The sequence below is a fragment of the Ciconia boyciana genome, chromosome 26 (genome assembly GCF_034638445.1).
Source record: "Ciconia boyciana chromosome 26, ASM3463844v1, whole genome shotgun sequence".
Taxonomy (NCBI): Eukaryota; Metazoa; Chordata; class Aves; order Ciconiiformes; family Ciconiidae; genus Ciconia; species Ciconia boyciana.
In genome coordinates this window covers 2,185,967-2,207,777 of record NC_132959.1, presented here as the reverse complement: position 1 = coordinate 2,207,777, position 21,811 = coordinate 2,185,967, and the positions used below count along the sequence as shown (strand labels likewise).

The following is a 21,811-nucleotide window of genomic DNA, read 5'->3' as shown; positions in this document are numbered from 1 at the left end:
GGCGCGGGGGCCGCGGGCGCGCGCAAAGGGGCGGGGCGCATGGCGCAGGCGCGGCGGGGCCGGGCGGGCCGGCGCAGGCGCGGCGAGCCGGCGGCGCAGGCGCGAAGGGGCGGGGGGCGCCGCGGCGGCCCGTGTGAGGGAGCCCGGCACAAAATGGCGGCGGGGGGGCGGGCGCTGCGCGCGGGGGGGGCCGGCCGGTGACCGCGCCGCCGCCGCCGCTCCCAGCCGCCGCCCGGGGCAGCGGGACGGGCCCGACGGGCCGCGGCCGAACGATCGCCCTCGGGGCGGCGCCGCCGCCCGCCGCCTCTCCTCAGCCCGGCGCAGCGGGCCGCCGCATTCCCCGCCCCGCCGCGGCGGGCCCCGCCGCCTCCTGAGGCGCCGCCGCCCGGGCCCCGCCGGGCCGAGAGCGGAGCGGGGAGCGCCGCGCCGCCGCCGTCCGCGCGGCCCGGCTGGGCGAGCAGGGCGGGAAGATGGCGGCGGGCGGCGGAGGCGGCGGCCGGGCCTCCTCCTCCTCCTCGGCCGCCGCCTCCTCCTCCTCGGCCGGCGCGCTGGAGGCCTCGCTCGACAGGAAGCTGCAGGCGGTGACCAACACGATGGAGTCCATCCAGGGCCTGTCCTCCTGGTGCCTGGAGAACAAGCGGCACCACAGCACCATCGTCTACCACTGGATGAAGTGGCTGCGCCGCTGTGAGTGCGGGGCGCCGGCGGGGGGGGGGGGCCGGGAGCGGGGGGACCGTCCTTTGCGTTCGGGCAAGGTGCTCGTCCACCTCCCCGTAGCCTCGTCCCGCTTCGCCTGGTGCCTGTCGGGGCGAGGACGGTGCGTGGGGCAGGAGGCTGTCGGCTGCAGTTGGGGGTCCGCAGGGGGGAAGGAGATGGGGTGCAGCTTACGCGTCTGTGCCGGAGGTTTTGGACCCGACATCAGGCAGCGAACTGAAATCTGAGGTTCTCTGATCGCTCGGAAAGCTGTTGGCATTGCGTGGCTCCTGGGCAGTGTTTCTGCTTTGCATCTCCTTGTCACGCTTAGAAAAACAGAAATCGCGTGAGCGCACCTGAGCGGTGGCACCTTCAACCTCCTGAATCCTGCGTGTGCTTGCCCGGGGTCTTCTAAAACGTTATTTTGAGAGCTGGGGGGGGAAAGATGCCCACAGCATTGTGGGGGCGAGGGACCGTCGCTCTCCCCTTCCACGAGCAAAGTAGCCTGTTGCGGGCACAAATAAGCATTGGGTGCCAAGGCTCGGATTTGGTGAGTACCCGCAGGCAACGCAGCGGTGACCCGAGAGTGGGAAAGTTAATGTTTTCATGAGCCTAAACAAGGCGGCGTTATCTCCGCTGTCTCGCTGCCGTGTGAAGGTTTTGCGTGCTGTCGCTGGAGTTAAAGTAAGCTTTGCAGTAGCGCAAAGATAATGTTCCCATCCCAGAGCGTCGCTCCGGTTTGCGCTAAACCTTTTGTAAAGTTTGGGGTAGTTTGTTTTCTCTATCGAGGCCCTTCTGCAAAATGCAAAGGGCTCTCTTCCACCAGATTTTGATTTACGTTTTTTCTCGTCCACACACACCACGTGATTAAAGAGAGTAAGGTAAGCGCCCGAGGGCTGTTCTCTGGTCCGTACCGACCTGCTAGTGAGGAGAAGCTGGCCCTGGTCCATCCTGCCTCGCTGTCGTTACCCACCTCTCCTAGAAATCCTCTTCCCTCTGACAGCCCTTGTCACCGAGGGGGTCCTGCAGCACCGTCTTTGGTCCTCTTCGCTCTCTTGCTCCGCGCACGCCCTCTCCAAACAAAATCCATCTCCCATCTCTCCTTGGGATGTGCAGACTCCTCTGGACTTGGCGTCTCTTGTCGCAGCTGCCGTTTGGCTCCTCTCTAGGACCTCGGTGAACGTCTCACTGTAGGTCAGCCTAAACACAATGCAGCTTCTCATTCCCTGCCTGTACCTTGGGCCGGGTCCTTGCTTTGCCCGGCTGCTCGCTGGGAGCGCGGAGCCTTCGTGCCAGTGCAACTCCCCCATGTTTATTGTCCTACAGCTCCCGTCCCGCTGGCTCGTGGAGCGGAGACTCTTCCCTGGACTCATGCCGCTTCTCCGTGGCTGTCATTCATCTTTCAGCTCCTGGCCAAGGGAGCTGAGCTTCCTTTGGCACTGCCCCTTCCTTCTCCCTTGCACTCCTCCGTTACTCCTTCCCTCCTTTCCAGCCTCATCAAAAGTAATTTAATTGTTCCCGCTTGCAGGGCCCTTGATGCTCTGGTCCTGCCCTGCTGGCTCACATCCACTGCTGGGCTGTCAGCTCCTGCCTCTGAGCCCTTGGTACCAGCCTGGACTTTTTGTTTTTCTTTTGGTACAGGCGCTTTCAAGGACTTTCCTTGCGCAGCCCTCGCAAGAATCTCCCCTCAACACCCCTGGTGTTTGTCCAAGTTCCTCCTTAAGCATCTTATCTGAGGTACCAGCTAAAACAACTCTTGACAGCGCCGTGATGCCTCTGTGCCCTGACCCCTGATTATTTGGTTACCTCCCACTTATGTGGGGCTTTTTTTCCCCCCCTGCTTTTCCTTTTGTGGTACACTTCATTCTCTGCCCCAAGGACCTTGCAACCTCTCCGTGCTCTCACGCAGCGGGCAGTCACAGTCCCAACCAGAAGAGTTCAGTGGTAATAACAATGGCGAGTACAGCTTGCTTTTGGGTTCCTTTTCCAGCTTTTAAATATTTTAACTCTAAAGCTTCTAAGAACATGTAAAAGCTGCTTTTTCCAGGGAGCTCCTTGCGAAGGATGGATGTGGTGGGATCGGGGGCTGTATCTCAGCGCTCTGCCCAGGTGAAGATGAAGGTGCCTGAGTTTAATCAGGGGGAGAAGTGCCTTTCATATCTCTTAGATGCACATCTCCATTAAGCGTGAAACCCTTGAGTAGGGCAGTTCCTGCCCGGTGTCTCTCCAGCAATACCGGCGTTGGGCTGCGGGCAGTTTCTTGCAGGAGGCTTGTAGAAAATGTCAAGTGTGGGGGAAAAAAAAATGGGCCTTTTTATTCTTTATCCTCTATAAATGAGAGTCAGTAGGCGTTGGGCTGGCCTGCAGGGCGGTCGGTGCTCCTGCCTTGGGCTGTGAAGGGATTTTGCCCAACCGTTGGTGGTCTCGTGGGTGCTCCCGCCCCGGGGAGTGGTCGGTCCCTCTCCCCCTGCACCCTCTTGAGAGGAAACAGCTGCATTTTGCTGTAGGTATTTCCTAGCATCTGCATTTTACCGTATCTCGATGGATTTTCCTGCGTTTCGCTGTTAGATATTTGTTTCAGCTGATGTGAAATGTCCAGTTTAACTGAAGGCGCAGCTATTTGGAGAAAGAATTTGGTCCTTTCAGGAAAAAAAAAAAAGAGTGCTGATATTTAAATACATTGCTGTTGGCATGGGCATCTCCTTCCCAGGTCAAGGCTTGTCCTGAGCACAAGCCGGTCACAGCTGCAGTTGTTGGCCAAGAGCTTCATGACATAAATGTTTCTGCGAGGTAATGCTGCGATAACTTGACCTCTGGGAAGTCTCTGTTGTGAATCAAGAGCTTTCTTGCAGGAGGGTTGTCTTGTTGGTGTCTCCACGCGAACAGCTCTTAAATGTGAGTTAAATTGGACACATCATGCGTCTGCCGCCTGGAGACGTCGGTTGGTGGAGCAGGTGGCTGTCCTGGAGCTGAGCAAAAAGCTGGGGTGGGCTCAGTTATAAAATTTCCTGTTTCTTGTCTATATTTCCTCTCTGGTTTAAGCCGAGACAATCTAAAAGTAATTAAGAAGCCGTTCACCGATCAGATACGGCCAGTTGCATAACGTGGTTGAAATCCCTTGTACAAAGTGCGTCTTGGACCCACTTGATTTTCTTCGTGCAGCTTGTCCGTAGGCTAGGTATTGGTGTAGCATGGATTTTTCCTACTGTGCAATTTGGGTGAATCTTGTTTTATAATAAAATATTAGCTCTAAATCGAGGAGCTAAATTAAGTCTGCCTTGACTGAGGTCCGCGTTCAGCCTTGTGGAAACGATGGCGGAGTGATGGTGCAAGCTGTGCTCCTTCCTTATGGCGTTTGTCTTGAAGTTGGCTCTGGGTTTTTCTGCTGCATTTGAAGGCTGCGTATACGTTGAATCGTTTCAATCAAAGGTTTATCTGTCTTCAAGATCTATTTTGCATTATGTCATAAGGTCTGAAATCAGCGCGATCTCTGCTGGTGAATAACGTCGCTGAGATCGAAAGAGCATCCAATGACCAGCGGGTGAATTAGCAGTGGAGTGCTGGGTTTTAATTAAATCACAGAAAACCCATTTTGATGGGATGATGACCTGATAGATTATTGAGGCTGGTGTTTTGGGGAGAGCTGGCTCCGAATCATTTCGGGAAGCCAGGCAAGCGCAGCATGGCTCCGGTTGGATTTCCAGCCCTCCAGGCAGAGTAGAGCACTCCTCGCTCCGCTTCTCGCTCAAACAAACAAACCCCGATCTGCCGTGTAAGCACGTTTAGGGTGAAGGTTGTAAATAACAGTTTCTGGTAATGAATCCTTGGGCTTGTTGTGTTTGTTGCTATAAAAGCTTATTCTGGGACATGGGAGTTGAGGCTCCTGGACACGGCAGCTGCCGGAGCAGTGTTGGAGTAGCCTGGTGGGAACGATGAAAAATACTTTCAGCAAAAAAATAGCTGGAAAATATGTGAGGAGCAAAGTTACAGGTGAGAAGCTGGCGGCAGTGCTGGTGGAGGCAGCGGCTGTGCAATGCCTGGCTCAGGTCTCGCACCTTTGGCCGCATGTCCCGGTGGCTGCTGCAGGCAGAGATGACAGAGGGGACGGGGCCGTGGGGAGCAGGGACATCCTGGGGGCTGGCTGTCCCCTTGACCCACCGCGCTGTTCCTGCCCCGGGTTTGGGGTTGGACGATGCTTCTTGCTCACGCACCGGTCCGTAGTGACACTTGGCGGGAGCCAGCAACAAGCAAGAAGAATCGGTGCCGCTTGTAGGGGCTCGTGGAGGCTCTTCGCTTCACGACATCAACCTGTTGAGGATTTGACGATCAAACCAAACTAAGCCTTTGCATGTATCCTCAACTTTGCTTTCCCGAAGAGGCTGCCTTCTGTGAAAGACCTTCATTTTGAACAAATGACTTGCTAAATTATCCCTAATGTCGGTAGGTCAGCATAGAGCTCACCCAGTCAAAATGTTCCTGGCGTGAGGTTTTAAAGCAAGCTCGCTGCATGCCGGGAGTCCTGTGCTAGGTGTGTGCTGGACCCAGGTCTGCTTGGTGCCAATTCCTTGTCTGGGATCGAGCCCTTCTGCAGGAAAGGCGTGCGAGAGCATGAGCAAGAGTTGTGCACAGAGAGGGGTCCTGGAGAGCACCGGCGTTTCATGCCCAGCTTCCCGTATGCGAGCACGCCGTGTTATTCATGAGGAGGGATCCTCTGCCTTATAATAAGGCTTTTGAATAATTGCAATCAGTATGCTAAAAATGAACTAACCCCCTATTTCTGTGGCTATGATCCTACTTTGATGGGCTCCTTGCCAGAATTCCATTGGTGGCCACTGACTCTCTTCTCTGCATCAGAGAGGAACGTTAGAAAAGAGGGAGGCAATATTTAACAATTAGCTTCCAATAAAAGCATGTTAGCTTATTGTTGGCTGGAAAATATTCATGTAGTGACTTTTCCTTAGGCGCGGTCTAAGGCACGAATGAGTTTTGTGAAAATCCTGGCTTTATTTCTGGTTGGCTTTGAGCAGGAGGAGAGCGCAGAGCTGCCAGAGATCGAGTCGCCGCGATGGGTGGTTTGGGGTTTTTCTGCGACAGGTTATGAATGCAGGAGTGGTGTCAGTAAGGGTAAGCTCCCACCAAGGGCTCTGGACCAGGGATGATGCTAAGAGCTTCCCGACAGGAAACCCAGAGACCAGGATAGCCATGAGGTGCAGCTGTGCCGCAGGAAGAGGCTCTGCCGAGGTAGGGACAACTGGAAAATGAAGCAGGATAGAGAATTAAGGGATTTGTAGATAAAAACTCTGATTACTATTGTGGCTGGGGTACAGCCGGAGGGGGGTATAATGCAGGGAAGGTGGGAGCCTGATAGAGCTCACAGGCACGTGAAACAAAACCGTCTATTGTCACCGATCCTATATTTAAATCCTCATATTGTGTCATTAAATTAAGTGAAGAAGCTAATTAGCATGTGGATGAGCTTACTGCACTACAGGCGCTCTTACTGGCTGACTGAGGAAGAGGTTTGATGAAATAATTAAATTTGGAGCTGAATATAAGGAAGATCAGAGGTGCGTTGTTTGGAGTACAGCTGTGGGTGGGAGGTCTGGGTGCGAAGGTCTCAGCGGGGACAGGGGAGGTGTTTTTGGAGAAATCCATCTCTGGAGGAGAAGGGATGGGGATGCGGGGTCTTTTGTGTGCCGCACAAAAGCTGGTGCCTGACTGGCATTAAATCGCACGTCGGAAAGGGCCGTCCAGGCAGCTGCGTCCGAGGAACCGGCAGCGCTTATTACACATATTAATAAACATCGGTTTATTAATAGGAGGCATTTAAACGGATGTGGAAAAGGTCTCTCCCTGTCTGTAGTAAGTGCCCGCTGGACACCTATGGACGTAGGTACGTGCCTGGTAAAACCTCCCCGATAACACTGCCAATCTTAGAGACCGTTTTAAGCCATTACAGCTTAAAAAAAGGGAGATTTATACGTGATGATTCTTAGAAGATAGGAATAAGTGGCCTCTAAACTATTAAATGGGAGGTTGCACTGAGTCAGTAGCTGAACAGGGTGATGCTGGAGCTTCGGAGACCAGACCAGACATGTGTTGGGTTTTTTCCCCTGCAGAAGTTTGTGCCATTTTGTGTTTGGCCTCTTACCATGGGCAGTGCTGATCTTTCTGGCTGTATGGTTGCTTTTGCAGTGCGGGTATTGTAGAAATAGCACAGGGTCAATGGCTTTTTTTGTCCTTTCTAAGCCCAAGTCAGAGTCAAGGCTTGATGTTACCTAACGTTTCGTTTTGGGGAAGATCTGGAAATGATTTGTAAATTGAAGTCTTCCTCTCTAGTCCCCAGTTTTGACCGTTGGACTTGCCCTTGGACGCACCGTTGATGGAAATGCCAAAAAAACCCCCAAAAGCAGGCCCTTAAATGTTGTTATCAAAATGCCACTGACGTGACTACTTCTATTTTATGATGAATCTGAATTTTCTTTCTGTCTTTAGCTGCCTTTCCTCATCGACTGAACCTTTTTTACTTGGCCAATGATGTCATACAGAACTGCAAGAGAAAAAACGCGATTGTCTTTCGTGATACGTTTGCAGAAGTGCTTCCTGAAGCTGCTTCGCTAGTGAAGTAAGTACCAATGTGTTGGAAGGTTGAATGTCTCAAAAAATGTGAATTTTTCTTCTAACATCTCAAACTCTCTAGAAACATCAGCAAGATTTCAAGGATTTTGTTCGAGCAGCTGTGTGGGTTTGAGGTTCTCTAGACGGAGTGTGCTAGAACGGGCGTAGAGCTGGCTTTTAATTTGCGTGGGGTTCTCGTCTGAGTAAAATTATCACGTGAAGTCATGCGAGGGGCGAGTCTTGCACCAATACGTGCGTGCCCTGCAGCCCTGCTCTCCTCGTGCTTGTGTGCAGGCAGCGGTGGCTTGTGCTGCTGCTGGGGGGGTGGCGGCAAACTCAGGGGAGTGCTCACAGCAAGGAGGGGTGTGACAAGACAGGGAGGAAGAGGAGGAGGAGGAGGTCTCTGCAGTCTCCAGGGATCTGCCTGTGGTCGACCACCATGAGAACAAGCATCACAGATGCCAGTCTGATCCCTCCCTGGCTTCTGCGAGCTTCTCCCTGGCTCCTGTGCTACTGTACCCACCTGCTAAAACGTTATTTCAAGGTAATGCGTTCTCAAAGGTGGTTTTGTGCTCCGCTGGAAATTGGAGACTTTAATTTATTAGAGTAACGTTGGATTAAAAGATCTCGTGCTGGCACGTGTCCAGGTGGGGCGAGCCCCATCCCGTCGTTACCCCGCTGCGAGGCAGGTTGCCTTGTTGCCCTCCGTTTTGGTTTCCGAATCTTCCTCAAACCAGATGGTTGTTAAGGGGCAGGACATAGTAAAAATACAAAGCAGCTCCTTAGTAGTAAAGTGATGTTGCGGGTTTGTGTGTCTTTGGAACAGAGTTTGAAGCGGCAGATGGTTGAACGTAGCATGAGGCAGGGAAAAGGTTAAAGTCGGACTGCTCATTAGCTTATATTTAAATGTAAGTTGCCAGAAGAGAAAGTTGAAAAATACCATTAATAGATGTCAACAATGAGGAGGAGGGAGAAAAAATTCTGGGAGTAGCTACCAAAGCAAAAACGAGGAGGCAAAGCTACAGCAAGAATTGCAAGTTACCGATCCTTTGATAGCCCCAACGGGCTTTACCAAGCCCGGTCCTATTCCAGATGTTGGTATAGAAATGATTAAATGGGTGAAAGTTGTGTGAACTTGCTGCTTCCGTCTTTCAGTGTTTGTGTACCACGGAGGTGTGATTTGGCTACCCTTTATGGACCCCGATGGAAGATTTTTGTCTCTTCCGTGTGCACCTCGCTGGCCCTGACAGTTGGTGTCATTCTGGTCTGTCCCTCTGCAAAGCTTTCCATGGCCGGGGACGGCAGTGTCACTCCACGGCAGAAACTCGGTGACCAACCTTCTTCCAGTCGGTTTAAAAAGCAGTAAAAGTGGCCAGAAAATGCCTCGCTCTTTCTTGGAGTGCTGAGCTGGAACGCGAACGCAGCAGGGCTCGAGGTCGAGTCGGACGGCTGCTTGGGTGGTCTTTAAAAAGGTCCCTCCTGACCCAAACGGTTCTGTAAGCACCCTTCCTTCCATAGCTCTGCCTGGCAGAGCACCCACCACCCGAGAGTGCGGAGCAGCTCCTTTGCTCTGGGTTTGGAGCCCTGCCGTGGTGCCAGCTGCCTCCCGGGTCCCACTGGGAGCGGTGGTGGCAGCTCCGCTTTCCAATTAGAGTTTATTATTCCGAGCTCGAGTCCTCTGGGGCAGTCGCTTCTGGTTGTTGGCAGGGTTCAGGCTCGCGTGCTGCCCTCGGAGTGCTAAATTTGGGGTTCGTGAACTTGAATTCGGGTTGCTTTGCAGGAAGCGCTCTTCGTTTGGGGGATTAGCAGGGTAACGACTGGTCTGGTCGTGCTTTTTTCCTCTCTTATCCCAAGAGCTGTCCCTTGGGTCTGCGCCCTTGTGTTGACTTGGGAGTCTAGTGAGAACACACTCGGAGAGGGGTTGCTTACAGATGTTTTATTTGTCCATTTTTTTTCCTTGAAACAGAAGCACCTGGATGAGATACACTATTTGACGCTAGACTGTCTCCTTTTCTTTCTTTCTTTGGAGATTCTTACAGATGACATTGCTTAACTCCCAAGGCTGATGCTGCTAGGCACAGAGGGGATGTGTGATCAGAGATGAGTGGGAGAGCTCGTCGTCTTGATGAAGTTCGACTCCACTGATCGCCTACTATACACTCACTTCTCTCTGAAGTAGTTACTATTCTCTGTGAAGAGAGTAATGTTTTATTCCCCCCACGAATAATCACTTTTTTCCCAGAGCATCCATATAGAAAGCTGCTTTTTTTTTTCCACCTGAAGAAAGGCTTCAGAGAAAACTTATTGGTGTTCCTACCACTCTGAAACCTTCTAATTTTACCCAAAAAAGGGCCCTGATCAGTTATGATATGGAAGTATGTGTGTGCTTGACTCCAAGCATGTGGACTTGCTGCCTTGGTCTCACTGGGACCCCTTGCAGTAGAACTAAAGTTGTCACCGGGACAGAGAACTCCCCGGTCTGAAGGCTCTTTTAAAGTTGTGATTTAAACACATAATTGTTTACATTATTGTCCATTCTTAGAATCACAAGAAATTACAGTGTGGGGCTAAAGAAAAGCCAATATGCTCTTCTTTTTCAGGGATCCATCCGTTTCCAAATCTATCGAAAGAATCTTCAAAATCTGGGAGGACAGAAATGTGTACCCCGAGGAAACCATTTTGGCACTAAAAGAAGCTCTGAGTAAGTTACTTACCCTTTGCATTTCTTACCTTACAAACTAACACGTGAGCTTGATGAGGTTAAAGAAAATGCCTGGAATCGCTGAGTAAAATGAAGTTATTGTGCATATCTGTTCTGCCTGGATTTGCACCTAGCACAGAATTTAAAGTTAGCGAGGCGTTGTACGTGAGCAGCACCGAATTCATCTGCTTCACGTTTTTTGTACCTTTCTAAAGACAGCTCTGAATCCTTTCACGTAAGCTGGAATTGTTCCAGCTGAGAGTAAACAGAATGCGAAGGTAAAAGCAGTCCTACAAGTGCCGAACACGGTGCCCTGGTAGAGGGCTTGTGTCCCTGGCTCTTGCTCTACCTTTGTGTCCCTGGCTCTACCTTTGTGTCCCTGGCTCTACCACCTTGGAGTCTGTTTTAGCAATAAGTTGTTCTTACTAATAATATTTGTGGTGTGGGAAAGAGGCTGGAAGCAAAGCTGGAGGGTGAAGTGTCCTCGAGTACTTATGAAAGAACTCTGCGTAAAAGCTGAAATGGCTAATGTTAACTGGAAGCACGTGTAGTCAGTTAAAACCAGAAATTAGCCAATACTCAAATACTTGAAGGAAATTAGTCCACATTTCTGCTTTACTCGGTTACATCGTTAAGAGCTAAAGGTGCTTCAGGAAATCCTCACGTGTGGTTTTGAGAGCCAGTCGTCGTCATGGCAGGAGAAACACGGCGTCTCGGGTTCGGGCTTTGGCACGTAAAAAGGCTTTAGTTGGGCGTTGCATGTTGAGAAGTGAAGTTTATGCGTATGTTCTGAAATCTCTTAATTTTTGTAACTTGAAAACAAAAATATTTCAGATTACTTGTAAATTAGGTATTGTGGCTATTTTCCCGACTTGCATTACTTGCCTGTTGAATGCTGATTTCGTAAAAGCCTACCTAAAGAGCCAAGCAGTATGGTTTTATTTTTAGATGCTTTGTGTTTTTCCTTTTTACTCTGGTCATTGCTGTGATTTTTGAACTGTCTTAGTGTAAGGGCAAACAGAAACTTGATTTAAAAATGGAAGACCATCCCACAGGTTGCTGTATTCCTGAGTAAACTTAGGTTCTCTTGGGCATCCAGCAGCTCATCTAAGGAAGTTGGTCTAGGTATTTTAAAACAAATTTCTGTTCACTCTTTTACCGTGCAACCGTATGGCACCAAAACCAGATTCTTAAAGGAATCCCATAATGCCATACTGCAAAAAATGAAATGTTTTCCAGGTACCACTTTCAAAACTCAGAAGCAGCTGAAAGAAACTCTGAACAAACAACCGAATAAGCCGTGGAAGAAATCGCAAAGTAAGGAAACAATGTGAACTCTCTGAACTAATGTAGAAATTGCCTTCTTGAGGAGCAGAAGAAAGGCTAGCCCAAACCGGGCAAAGTACCTGGACTAAAACATGAGCCAGCATGCATCTTCCAGGCTTGTACAGCTCCTTACAGACTAATATGTAAAGCACCAAGGAGTTGTTGCTAGAGAACCACCTATTAAAGGAATGAAGTATGAAAAAAAAAAAAAAAATCTGTATGAGAGCAGAGGTTGTGAACAGTAGAGGAAAGAGCTGGTGGAACCTCTTGGAAACTGGCGTTAGACTATTCGGAGATGGAGAGAAGACAGACAGAACCGTGTACTTTGGCGGCAGGAGGTGGACAGTACCTTCGTGCTCAGGAACACATCTTCAACAGCAAACTAGGTGCTAGGATAAAAGAAAACTGGAAGCTGGCAGTGCAGATAATGAACTTTGGCGTCTGACAGTACCAGGAGTGCAGTCTAGCAGGAAATGCATTTATAATATACCAATCTTACTAATCTCATTATACCCTAAAGCCTTGAATGGTCCGTAAAGCGAGCTGGTGGAACATTAGGTGTAAGACGTGGCATGCGCCCGCCTGTACAAGTGCTGAGATCAGAAGGTTAACAAAAGAGTTTGGAAGCATTTATTACTTGGCTTAACATCACGTCCTGGTTTCGGCTGGGATAGAGTTAATTTTCTTCCTAGTAGCTGGTATAGCGCTGTGTTTTGGAATTTAGGATGAGAATAATGTTAATACACGGATGTTTTAGTTGTTGCTGAGCAGTGCTCACGCTAAGTCAAGGACTTTTCAGCTTCTCACGCTCTACCGACTGAGAAGGCTGGGGGTGCACAAGAAGCTGGGAGGGGGGCACAGCCAGGACAACTGACCCCAGCTGCCCAGAGGGATATTCCACACCATAGGGCGTCACGCTCAGCATATAAACTAGGGGAAAGCTGGCCGGGGGCCGCTGCTCAGGGAGGGGCTGGGCATCGGTCAGCAGGTGGTGAGCAATTGCATTGTGCATCACTTATTTTGTATATTCTTTTATCATCATTATTATTAGTATTTCCCCTTCCTTTTCTGTCCTATTAAACTGCCTTTGTCCCAACCCACAAATCTTACTTCCCCCCGCCCCCGATTCTCTCCCCCATCCCGCTGGCGGGGAGGGAGCGAGCGAGCGGCTGCGTGGTGTTCAGCTGCCTGCGGGGTTAAACCACGACACGTCACAAGCTGCTTTCCCAAACAAAAATGTGCTATATTCAGCATGGATGAAGGGTTTAGCATTTTGCTTCTTAGCAGATATTTCTCCTGTTTTGTCCAGAAACCAATGGATTTAGTGTCTCTTGATAGTGGGATTCGTTCCCCCCGCTCTGTTAATAAGATGTCAGAGTAGAGGTGTAAGAGTTTTTAAGGTTGAGAGCGTGGTTAGACCTAGTAAGGACCGAAGGGAGACCCCGTCCGAAGGGAACGTTGGGCTGCGTGTGTCAGCTCTAAGTCTGGCACTTAGGAAATAACATTCCCTTCCTTGTAGAGAGGTATAAACTCATCGGGTAAGGCTGTTAGATCAACCCTTGCAGGGACTTGTCTTCCCAATCGTAGAGCTGGAAAAGGTATGCGCCGTAAATTTTTATAACGCATTAAAAAAAAAAAAAGGCGATAGTATAATTTGTTGACCTCAGCCATGATCTAGCTGCACGTGACCGTGTCCTGTTTAGCTAACAGAAAGCCAGAGCATTGAGGGACATCTGTGTGGAGGGGAGAATGTAATGAGTAACAACAGCCTGCGAGCCTTTCGTTGAATTATGTTAAAATATTTTATATTAGAACTGCTTTTTGTGACTTACTTTTAGTCGGGGTGTAGTTCCTTGGTTTCTTTATACTTTTTCTTTATTCCAACAGCATCCACAAACCCGAAAGCTGCTTTGAAGTCCAAGATTGTTGCCGAATTCAGAGTAAGTCTGCAAGTGGAAATATTCTGTTGCACTAACCTCCGTGAGGCTCCCTGCGGAAACACTGGTTTTCATTTGGGGTAACCTCGTACAAGAGAGCAGTTTGCCTTCTCAGGAGTTGCGTGAAATCCACAGGTCCTGCACTTAGAGGGGCTGCCTGTCAGGTCATCCTAGTGAAGGAGGAGCTTAGGGTGGCTGGGGAGTTGGTGGCAAGAAATTTAGGTAAATTAGGTCCCCCAAAGGAGTGCGGTATGTTACGAAATGCACGGGCAGTAGTAGAGTAAAAAAAAGATAATAAAAAAGGCCTGTCCCTACTCTTAACCATCATAGCCAGGAGACTCGTAGAATTACAGCCCCTGCCTGACCCCGAGCCTGCTGATCTGTTGACTTGTTAAAAATCCAGAGATTCATAGGGTTCGTTTCTGCGTTAGCTCTCATTCGGAAATGGTCTTGAACCGGAGCATTGTTTGTCGCTGAAGCAGGTCTGTGCTGTTAGCTCTGCGCAGCAGGGCTTCTCTTCCACGGAATGTGATGAGGATGCTTTTCTTGTTTGATTTTTTTGTTTTCCCAGCCACAGTCTCTCATTGATGAATTGCTATTATATAAGCGCTCTGAAGATCAGATAGAACTGAAAGAGAAGCAGCTTTCCACTATGAGAGTGGACGTGTGCAGCACTGAAACACTTAAATGCTTAAAAGGTAAAGACACAGCGTATAACATACAAAACCCGACGTAATTGAAGGAGGCGCAAATATGTGTCCTAACAGTTGTAGGAGCTCCTCGGTTCTGTTGAGCCTTAGACCAGAAATCAGACTGTGTCGGTAAAACGCCAAAATTTCAAAGTGCGGTTAAGAACCACCAAGCAGGAGCCTAAAACCTTTGTTAATTTGAACTTGTTCGTAGAAACCCACAGATACAGAGCTCAAACAAAGCAGAAGTGATGGAGATGTTTTTTGTACTATTCTAACGTATATCGTTATATCGTTAAAACTTGCATTGTTCTTAATATGTTCAGAAGTCCTTAAATAATTCTGGATTTAAGTTAATTAAGGCATCCATCAATGGCTACAGTTTGAGAATGCCAACTGTGAGTCCAGTAGCAAGCAGTGCATATTAAGGGTAAATAAACTGAGTTTTGAGTTCATTTACTATTCATTTAATATATTGAGCCATATTAACAGGAAATTTAATTGTAAAACTGCAGATAGCTCTGGCTGTGCTTGGTAATCCGTGACTGCAGTCTTTGAAAATGGTCATGGTCGTGGTAACTCGTGGATGTTGTGAAGCCCGATGATGTTAGGAACCCTTGGAATATGGTAATATTGGAATATATTCTTCCTTGGAATATATTCCTTGGAACATGGAGTCTGGAAGGAGAAATAAAACTCAAGATTTTTGCCTCTTCCAAAATGAAAGTACGCTCTCTGGGTAGTTGAAAGAGTAAAATTTTACACTTCTGTGTCTTGAACTTATTTATCACTAATAACTAGTTGAAAAACAACAGATACTGCTAGCAACTTGGCCTCTTTTTTTGATGGATACCGATGGATGAACGGGGTGGTCTGGGGAGTGCACGGCATGACGCAGTCCGTTGTCTGAACTTCCCGGTTGCTGCTGTTGAGGACGCGCTTCTGAGAGCTGATATCCCATTTGGCGGGTGGCAGCTTATTTACATGGTGTTTATCTCCTTGCAGACAAAACAGGAGGAAAGAAGTTCTCCAAGGAGTTTGAAGAAGCAAGTTCAAAGCTGGAAGAGTTTGTAAACGGCTTAGACAAGCAAGTGAAAAATGGCCCCTCTCTCACTGAAGCCCTGGAGAACGCCGGTATATTTTATGAAGCGCAGTATAAGGAAGTCAAGGTGGTAGCAAATGTGAGTACGCTTTTCCTCGATCCTTCTCAGGTGGACCGATGTCCGTCTGTGTTTGCTAAGCACCTCGGAGGCTAGAAGATGCATCATCTCGCTACTCACAAATGAAGAAGTTTGGTGTGATTGTCGTACAAATGGTTTCAAAAGAGAGCAGAGTTGAGGTGTCGGGCCAGAAAAGGAGACGCTACAAAAATCCATGGGTCAGAAGCTCAATTCTTCTGTGTTGCTGGAATTTTGTAGCCCCTCTGTGTTTTTAAACGGGGGCAAAATTACAGTCAGTCTAACAAATCCTAAATTCTACAAAGTGCACAAGTTGTGATCAATATGCAAAATAGATGAACAAATGAAGAAAGAATTCAGTAAAGCATTGTAAAAACAGCCACCACCCCCAACCCTACCAAGAAAAACCCCCAAACAGGCAGCATATTTGTTAGAAAACATTTTTTTTTAATGAAAATTGTTTTAAGTGACTGGAAAAAGGTGTTACCTTCCCCTTTTTTTGTGGTCCTTTCTCTGCAACTCAGACTGAAAAGCTGTGTTCTTACCACAGAGTTCTCACTGTGGGGTACAGGTAGTTGGAAATGGTTTTCTAAGGCCGTGTGCTGCTTCGTTAGGGAAGTGATCGAGGCATGCTCTCTTCCTATAAAAAGTACTCAGTCCGATGTCCTTTCTTTCGTAGGCGTATAAAACATTTGCTAATCGAGTGAGCAATCTAAAGAAAAAGCTAGACCAGTTGAAAGCAACGCTTCCTGATCCGGAGGAGTCTCCTGTCCCTTCTCCAAGTATGGACGCCCCATCTCCAACGGGCTCCGAGTCCCCTTTTCAGGGGATGGGGGAAGAGGATAACTCCCGGTCTCCAGTGGTCGGAAGCCGCAAGACGATATCTCCGGAGCCTGTGACGGATAATCGAGATGTGGAAGACATGGAGCTCTCTGATGTGGAGGATGATACGTCTAAAATTATTGGTACGTTGTGCGGGAGCAGCAGAGCAATTGTGTAGAAATTACATCGAGACAAAACAGCCCTTTCAAGCCTTGATGTAGCAGGTGCGCAAAGCCCTCGTCGGGCTGCGGATTGGTGCTGTTGGGTTTCGATCTCCTGCCCCAGTCCCCTGACACGAGCAGGGAAGTCCCGATCTAGCTGTGATTGTTCTCATCTCCCAAACGACTCATCGAAATACGTTCTTCCGTAGCCGATGGGAATCAGACCTAGCATGCCTAAGGAGGATGCCACTGAAAATCCTGTACCCTAAGTAATCTTTCGGGGACAGGGTGACGGCTCTGATCTTGTTCTCCCCCTCCCTGATGCAGTGGAAGAGAGGAAGGAGAAGCAGGCTGCTCCAGCTTCGGCACCCGCGAAGACTGAAAGCGTCCCCAAAGCGGTGCCGTCTACTGCTGCAGCAGGCACAACTTCGGTGACGGTGACGACGCCTGCCCAGACTCCTCCGGCTCCGAAGGTGGTGAGCGCAGCGCCCATCCCTCCGTCGCCAGCGCTTGCGTTGCCCAACCTGGCCAACGTGGACCTGGCGAAGATCAGCTCCATTCTTAGCAGTTTAACTTCTGTAATGAAAAATACAGGTGAGTGCTGAAGCGGTACTAGCCCAGGTGTTTGGTTAATGGAGCTAACAATGGAGTTTTGTTCTGTAATCTTTTAAAGCTTGAATTGTCTCAAAATAAACGTGAATGAGTTACTACTTAAAAGATCTGGCTCAGTCTCTCTGACACACGACTGTCGGCTTTGTGAGCCTCTCCTTGCTCACGCTCAGTGGAGCTCTGCTGCGGTTGTATCTGTGGAAAACTTGAGACAAAAAAAGCTTCTGTTAACGCAGCAACGTACGTGAGTGGTGTGTGCTTCCGTCCTAGGTGTCAGTCCCGCCTCGAGACCTTCTCCGGGAACCCCGACGAGCCCAACAGCTCTTACTAGTGGCCTGAAGACTCCTGTCATGGGGACTCCATCTGCTCCTTCAAATCCGTTAGCAAATATTCTCTCCAAAGTTGAAATAACTCCTGAAAGTATTTTGTCTGCTCTCTCCAAAACCCAGACTCAGACTGCACCAGCATTGCAAGGTACCGGAGTGGGTCTTGAGGGAATGGCTAACTGTGTATTTGAGGGCAGTGGCCGTGCTGAAACGTGCTGCTGTGCTTATCCTAAAGCAAAAATGAAGGGAGAAAACCTTAATTTGGAATGTATTACGTCTTTGGCAAGTGCAGATGACTTTTTCTCAGGTAGCATACGTGTTACGGACCAGTGAGTTTCACTACTTTTCTGTACATCTTCGTATTTTTGCCGTGACCGAAGCGCACTTATCCCGAACACTTCGTGGAAGGGCACTGAACGGGACAGGAGACCGAGAGGTTCTTTGTGCTTTCCCTGTGCTTCCGAGAGCACTTTTTTAGAGCAGAAAACTTCCCAGAGGTGCTGCTCCTCCTTCTTCACCTTGCATGTATAACCCTGGCCAGTAGTGCAATGTTTTTTACACCTGGCTACGAAGCCAGGATGAATTGTTACCCAACTTACTCAGATGTATGTTGTAATTTATATTTACAGATCAATCTGAGCCTCTGGCAAAAGTTTGCACCTCAGGGGGTGCTAATGTCAATATTAACGCAGCAAAATCTAGTCATTTTCCTGGCTAAAACCTGAAGTCGTTTTAAGGAACGACACCTGCGGTACAAATACCGAAACCTTTCCCTTGACAGCGGCTCAAGTTGGCTTGCCTCTTACCTGACTATCTGAACGCAGCGTTCTTTTTTTCCAGGTTTGTCATCCTTACTTCAGAGTGTCGCTGGAAATACCGTTCAGTCGAGCGAAACTGCGTCGCAGAGCACTTCAGCATCGCCAGCCAACACGACTGTTCCTTGCATGAAGGGGAGGAGTGTTCCTCCCAATACTCAGTCCTTTATATCCAAAAGTTTTGGTTATTCTCCAAACTCATCTACTGCTGAGGTTTCCTCAACTTCAGTTAATAAGGCTCCCGTTGGACATACCCCAGGGCTGTCAAGCTCCAGTTTTAAGCCGCCAACTAATTCCCTGGGATTTTCCAGTTCCCACCCTACCAGTCCTTCTTCCCTTTTGCCAACAGAAACCTCACTGGGTCAATCCTCTGAAATTTCAAAAGCGAAGCTGGAATCGGAACCCCCTTCTCCGAGCCTGGAGATGAAGATACACAATTTCTTGAAGGGAAATCCCGGCTTCAGCGGTCTGAACTTGAATATTCCAATTCTCAGCAGCTTAGGGTCCAGCATCGCAACGGAAAGCCACGCGTCTGACTTCCAGCGTGGTCCTACCAGCACTTCCCTGGACAACGTGGACGGAACACCGGTGCGCGATGAGCGAAGCGGGACGCCCACCCAGGACGAGATGATGGATAAGCCGACGTCGAGCAACGTCGACACTATCTCCCTGCTGTCGAAAATCATGAGCCCCGGTTCTTCTACTCCCAGCAGCACGAGGTCACCTCTTCAGAGCCGGGATGACGGATATCCCCAAGAACTTTCCAATTCCGTGCACACCTACCGGCCCTTCGGCCTCGGCAGAGAGTCTCCGGCCGGCCTGTACAAGCAGTCCGCAGACAGCATGGAGATACCCTCCTCTTTAATGGACTCCTCCCAGGAGAAGTTTTACCCAGACACGTCTTTTCAAGAAGACGAAGATTACCGTGACTTCGATTACTCCGGGCCACCGCCATCGGCCATGCTAAACCTGGAGAAGAAGCCCGCCAAGTCTATCTTGAAATCGAGTAAACTCTCTGAAGCTGCAGAGTACCAGCCGGTCCTGTCCAGCTACGGACAAAGATCGCAGGAGTTTGGCGTGAAGTCGTCCTTCCCTCAGTCGATGAGGTCTATTCTTGATCAGAGCGAGAGCTGCGACCCGCTGGCCTCGTCTCCAGGGATGTACGGGAGCTACGGCCTCAGGGGGAACGACTCCACCTCGGACGGCTCCCCTTCGCCCAGCAAGAACGACGTGTTTTTCACACCGGACTCCAACCACAACAACTTACCCAAATCGGTGGTGCACTCTGGCCTCTCGCAGAAGCAATACCCGGACTCGCCCCACTCGATTCCCCACCGCTCGCTTTTCTCTTCTCAAAACGCCCTCTCCAGCCCCGCGGGCAGAGCGCCCGCGGCAAGCGTGGAGAAATCGTTGGGTTCTTCCATTTCCGCCACGTCGACCATCGAGTTCAAGAACATGCTCAAAAACGCCTCCCGTAAGCCTTCCGAGGAGAAGCATTTTGGCCAGATTTCCAAAAGTAGCTCCGGCGAGGGGGTGAGTTTGTCCGGCCACGGCCCGGCCGGAGCTCCCAAGGGAGAGCCGCAGCCGCAGGAGGAGCACTACCGCATAGAGACCAGGGTCTCCTCGTCCTGCTTGGACTTGCCCGACAGCACCGAGGAGAAAGGGGCTCCCATCGAAACGCTGGGTTACCACAACGCCTCGAGCAGGGGGATGTCGGGAGAGCCCATCCAGACCGTGGAGTCCATCCGGGTTCTGGGGAAGGGGAATAGAGGACACGGGCGAGAGGCGAGCCGAGCGGCGGGGTGGTTCGAGATGAGCAGCGGCGGGAGCGCCTTCGATAACGGGCCCTCGGGCACCTCGGAGCTGCCCGGCATGGGCGGCTTCCCGACGCCGTACAAGGAGCACGTGCCGCCCTTCCAGGAGAGCGTCAACAACTTCCGAACAAATAACTTCAGCCCCGCTTTCGAGCACCACATGCCGCCGCCGCCGCCCCTCGCGCCGCCTCCCATCGAGCACGGGACTCCCTTCCAGCGCGACGCGGTGGGTCCACCGGCCGGGCCCCCGGCCGCTCCCCCCAAGGACCACGGCAGCCTGTTCCCGAGGGATCACTCGGTCCCTCCCCGCATGCCGTCGGTGGATCACGCCAACCCCTTCTCGAAGGAAACCTCCGCTCCGCTCTCGCTGCCCCACGGCGTCCCCCCGCCTCCCTCCGTGGAGCACACCGGGGTCCCCTTCCCCACGCCCCCGCCGCCCCCCGTCCCCGGGGAGCACGCCGGCGTCCCCTTCCCCGCCCAACCGCCGCCGGCCGGGGAACACGGCGGCGTCCCCTTCCCCGCGCCGCCCCCCATGGCGGTGGAGCACGGCGCCGGCGCCTTCCCCAAGGAGCACGGTACGATCCACCAAGGGACGATGAAAGAGCATTTCGCCGTGCACGCCGGACCCCGGGAGCCGGTGGCCCAGCCCCAACAGCGGGACCACGCCGCAGCCCCCCTGTCCCGCACCCGCGAGGCCGTGGGTCTGACCCCCCTCTCCAGGGAGCAGCTGGGGACGGCCCGCAGCCTGGGCCCCCCGGCTCACAGGGACGGTGGGAGCCGCGGCGGGGTGCTGGTCAGGACCCCCCGGGCCGACTTCAGGCCGCGAGAGCCCTTCGTAAGCAGAGACCCCTTCCATAGCCTGAAAAGGCCCCGGCCGCCATTCGGGAGGGGGTCCCCCTTCTTCGCCCCAAAACGCCCCTTCTTCCCCCCCAGGTACTGAAGCAGACGCCCAGCTCCCGAGCGAAGGCATCCGGACGCTGTGGAGAGCAGCGGAGTAGCGCTTTCACTTGGTTTTTCCATATTTTTTTTTTTTTCTTTTCTTTCCCTCAAGAGCCCCATAACCTTCTCCTAAATTAAATGTTCTGGGTTGTTTTCTTTTTTTTTTTTTTTTTTTTTTTTTTCCTTCCAGTTCTTTATTTCCCAAGCCCACCCAGTTGGTGCAAGACTAGGAGAGAAAAAAAGAAAAAAAGAAAAAAAAAAAATTTTTTAACAAAAAGAAGAAAGGTTGCTGTTGAAATAAAAACTTCCAGTAGTAGTTTAAAAAGTTGAAAGGGGAAAAAAAAAAAAAAAAAGACACACACACAAAAAAAACCCTAAAAAAAAAAAAAAAAAACACAACAACCGAAAGGAAAGATGAGGCGTGTTGTGGGGATGATGTTTTTTAGCCGATTACCAAATCGCTGCCGTGGGGAGGAGTGAAGGGTCCACTTGGGACAGAGACCCCCAACCCCTCGCCGCTCCCCCTCCAGCTGGCAAAAACCACCAAAAAAAGGCAAAAAAAAAAAGAAAAAACAACAAACCCACCCTATGATGATCTCCGCGGACTGTTTGGAGCGAGGAGGGGGCCCCAGCCCTGTCCCCCCATCACCCACCTCGGGGAAAAGAAAACAAAATCTGTCGTCTGTTGGTTGGTTTTTTGGTTTATTTTGGTTTGTTTTTTTTTTTTTTTTTTTCCTTCTTCTTCTTCTTCTTCCCCTGGGAACACTGTTTGACTTTCTACGTGTGTGTATATAATAATAATCACTTTTTAATTCCATCTCTCGGATCGTTCAAAACGCGCAGACGGAGCCCGCGGGGCTCGGGGTGCTGCCCCCACCCAGGGCCGCCCCGGCGGCTTTTATATGAAGTTGGAGTTTTACTTGATTTATTTTATTTTTGTTTCGGTTTTTTTTTTGTTTTTGTTTTTTTTTAGTTGCTAGAATCCATCATATATGTTTGATAAAGGTGTAGGGTTAAATATCTACATAAAAATTACAGAAACGAGCGGGTGGCGCATCCTTTCTTCATCGCGTGTGCTCGCGGCGCGGGGGGGGTCGTCTCGGTCACCTCAGCCCTGAGGGGAGCCCCCGGCTGAGGCCCCGGGGGCTTCTCCTTCCCTTCCCCGGCCTGTGGGAGCCGGCTG

General features: G+C 50.5%; 1 protein-coding gene across 2 annotated transcripts; it reads left to right on the top strand.

Annotated features, from left to right (window-relative positions):
- Positions 1-113: 113 nt before the first annotated feature.
- RPRD2 (regulation of nuclear pre-mRNA domain containing 2) lies at positions 114-21,656 on the top strand. Of its 2 annotated transcripts, XM_072846610.1 has the most exons (11): positions 114-687; positions 7,189-7,318; positions 9,912-10,012; positions 11,252-11,329; positions 13,226-13,278; positions 13,847-13,973; positions 14,970-15,145; positions 15,822-16,107; positions 16,453-16,719; positions 17,005-17,208; positions 17,901-21,656. In XM_072846610.1, exons 1-11 carry the CDS (start codon positions 471-473, stop codon positions 20,627-20,629), a joined length of 4,368 nt encoding a protein of 1,455 aa, XP_072702711.1. In that variant the 5' UTR covers positions 114-470; the 3' UTR covers positions 20,630-21,656. The 2 variants fall into 2 exon arrangements, with proteins under 2 accessions (XP_072702711.1, XP_072702712.1); XM_072846611.1 differs by lacking the exon at positions 11,252-11,329.
- The last annotated feature ends 155 nt before the right edge of the window (positions 21,657-21,811 follow it).

Bases quoted from the DNA above. Each gene is read 5' to 3' on its own strand.
- RPRD2 (XM_072846610.1), top strand. From the start codon at position 471: ATGGCGGCGGGCGGCGGAGGCGGCGGCCGGGCCTCCTCCTCCTCCTCG. The intron at 13,974-14,969 runs GTAAAGACACAG...ATCTCCTTGCAG, and splicing joins AACACTTAAATGCTTAAAAG to ACAAAACAGGAGGAAAGAAG. The intron at 16,720-17,004 runs GTGAGTGCTGAA...CTTCCGTCCTAG, and splicing joins TTCTGTAATGAAAAATACAG to GTGTCAGTCCCGCCTCGAGA.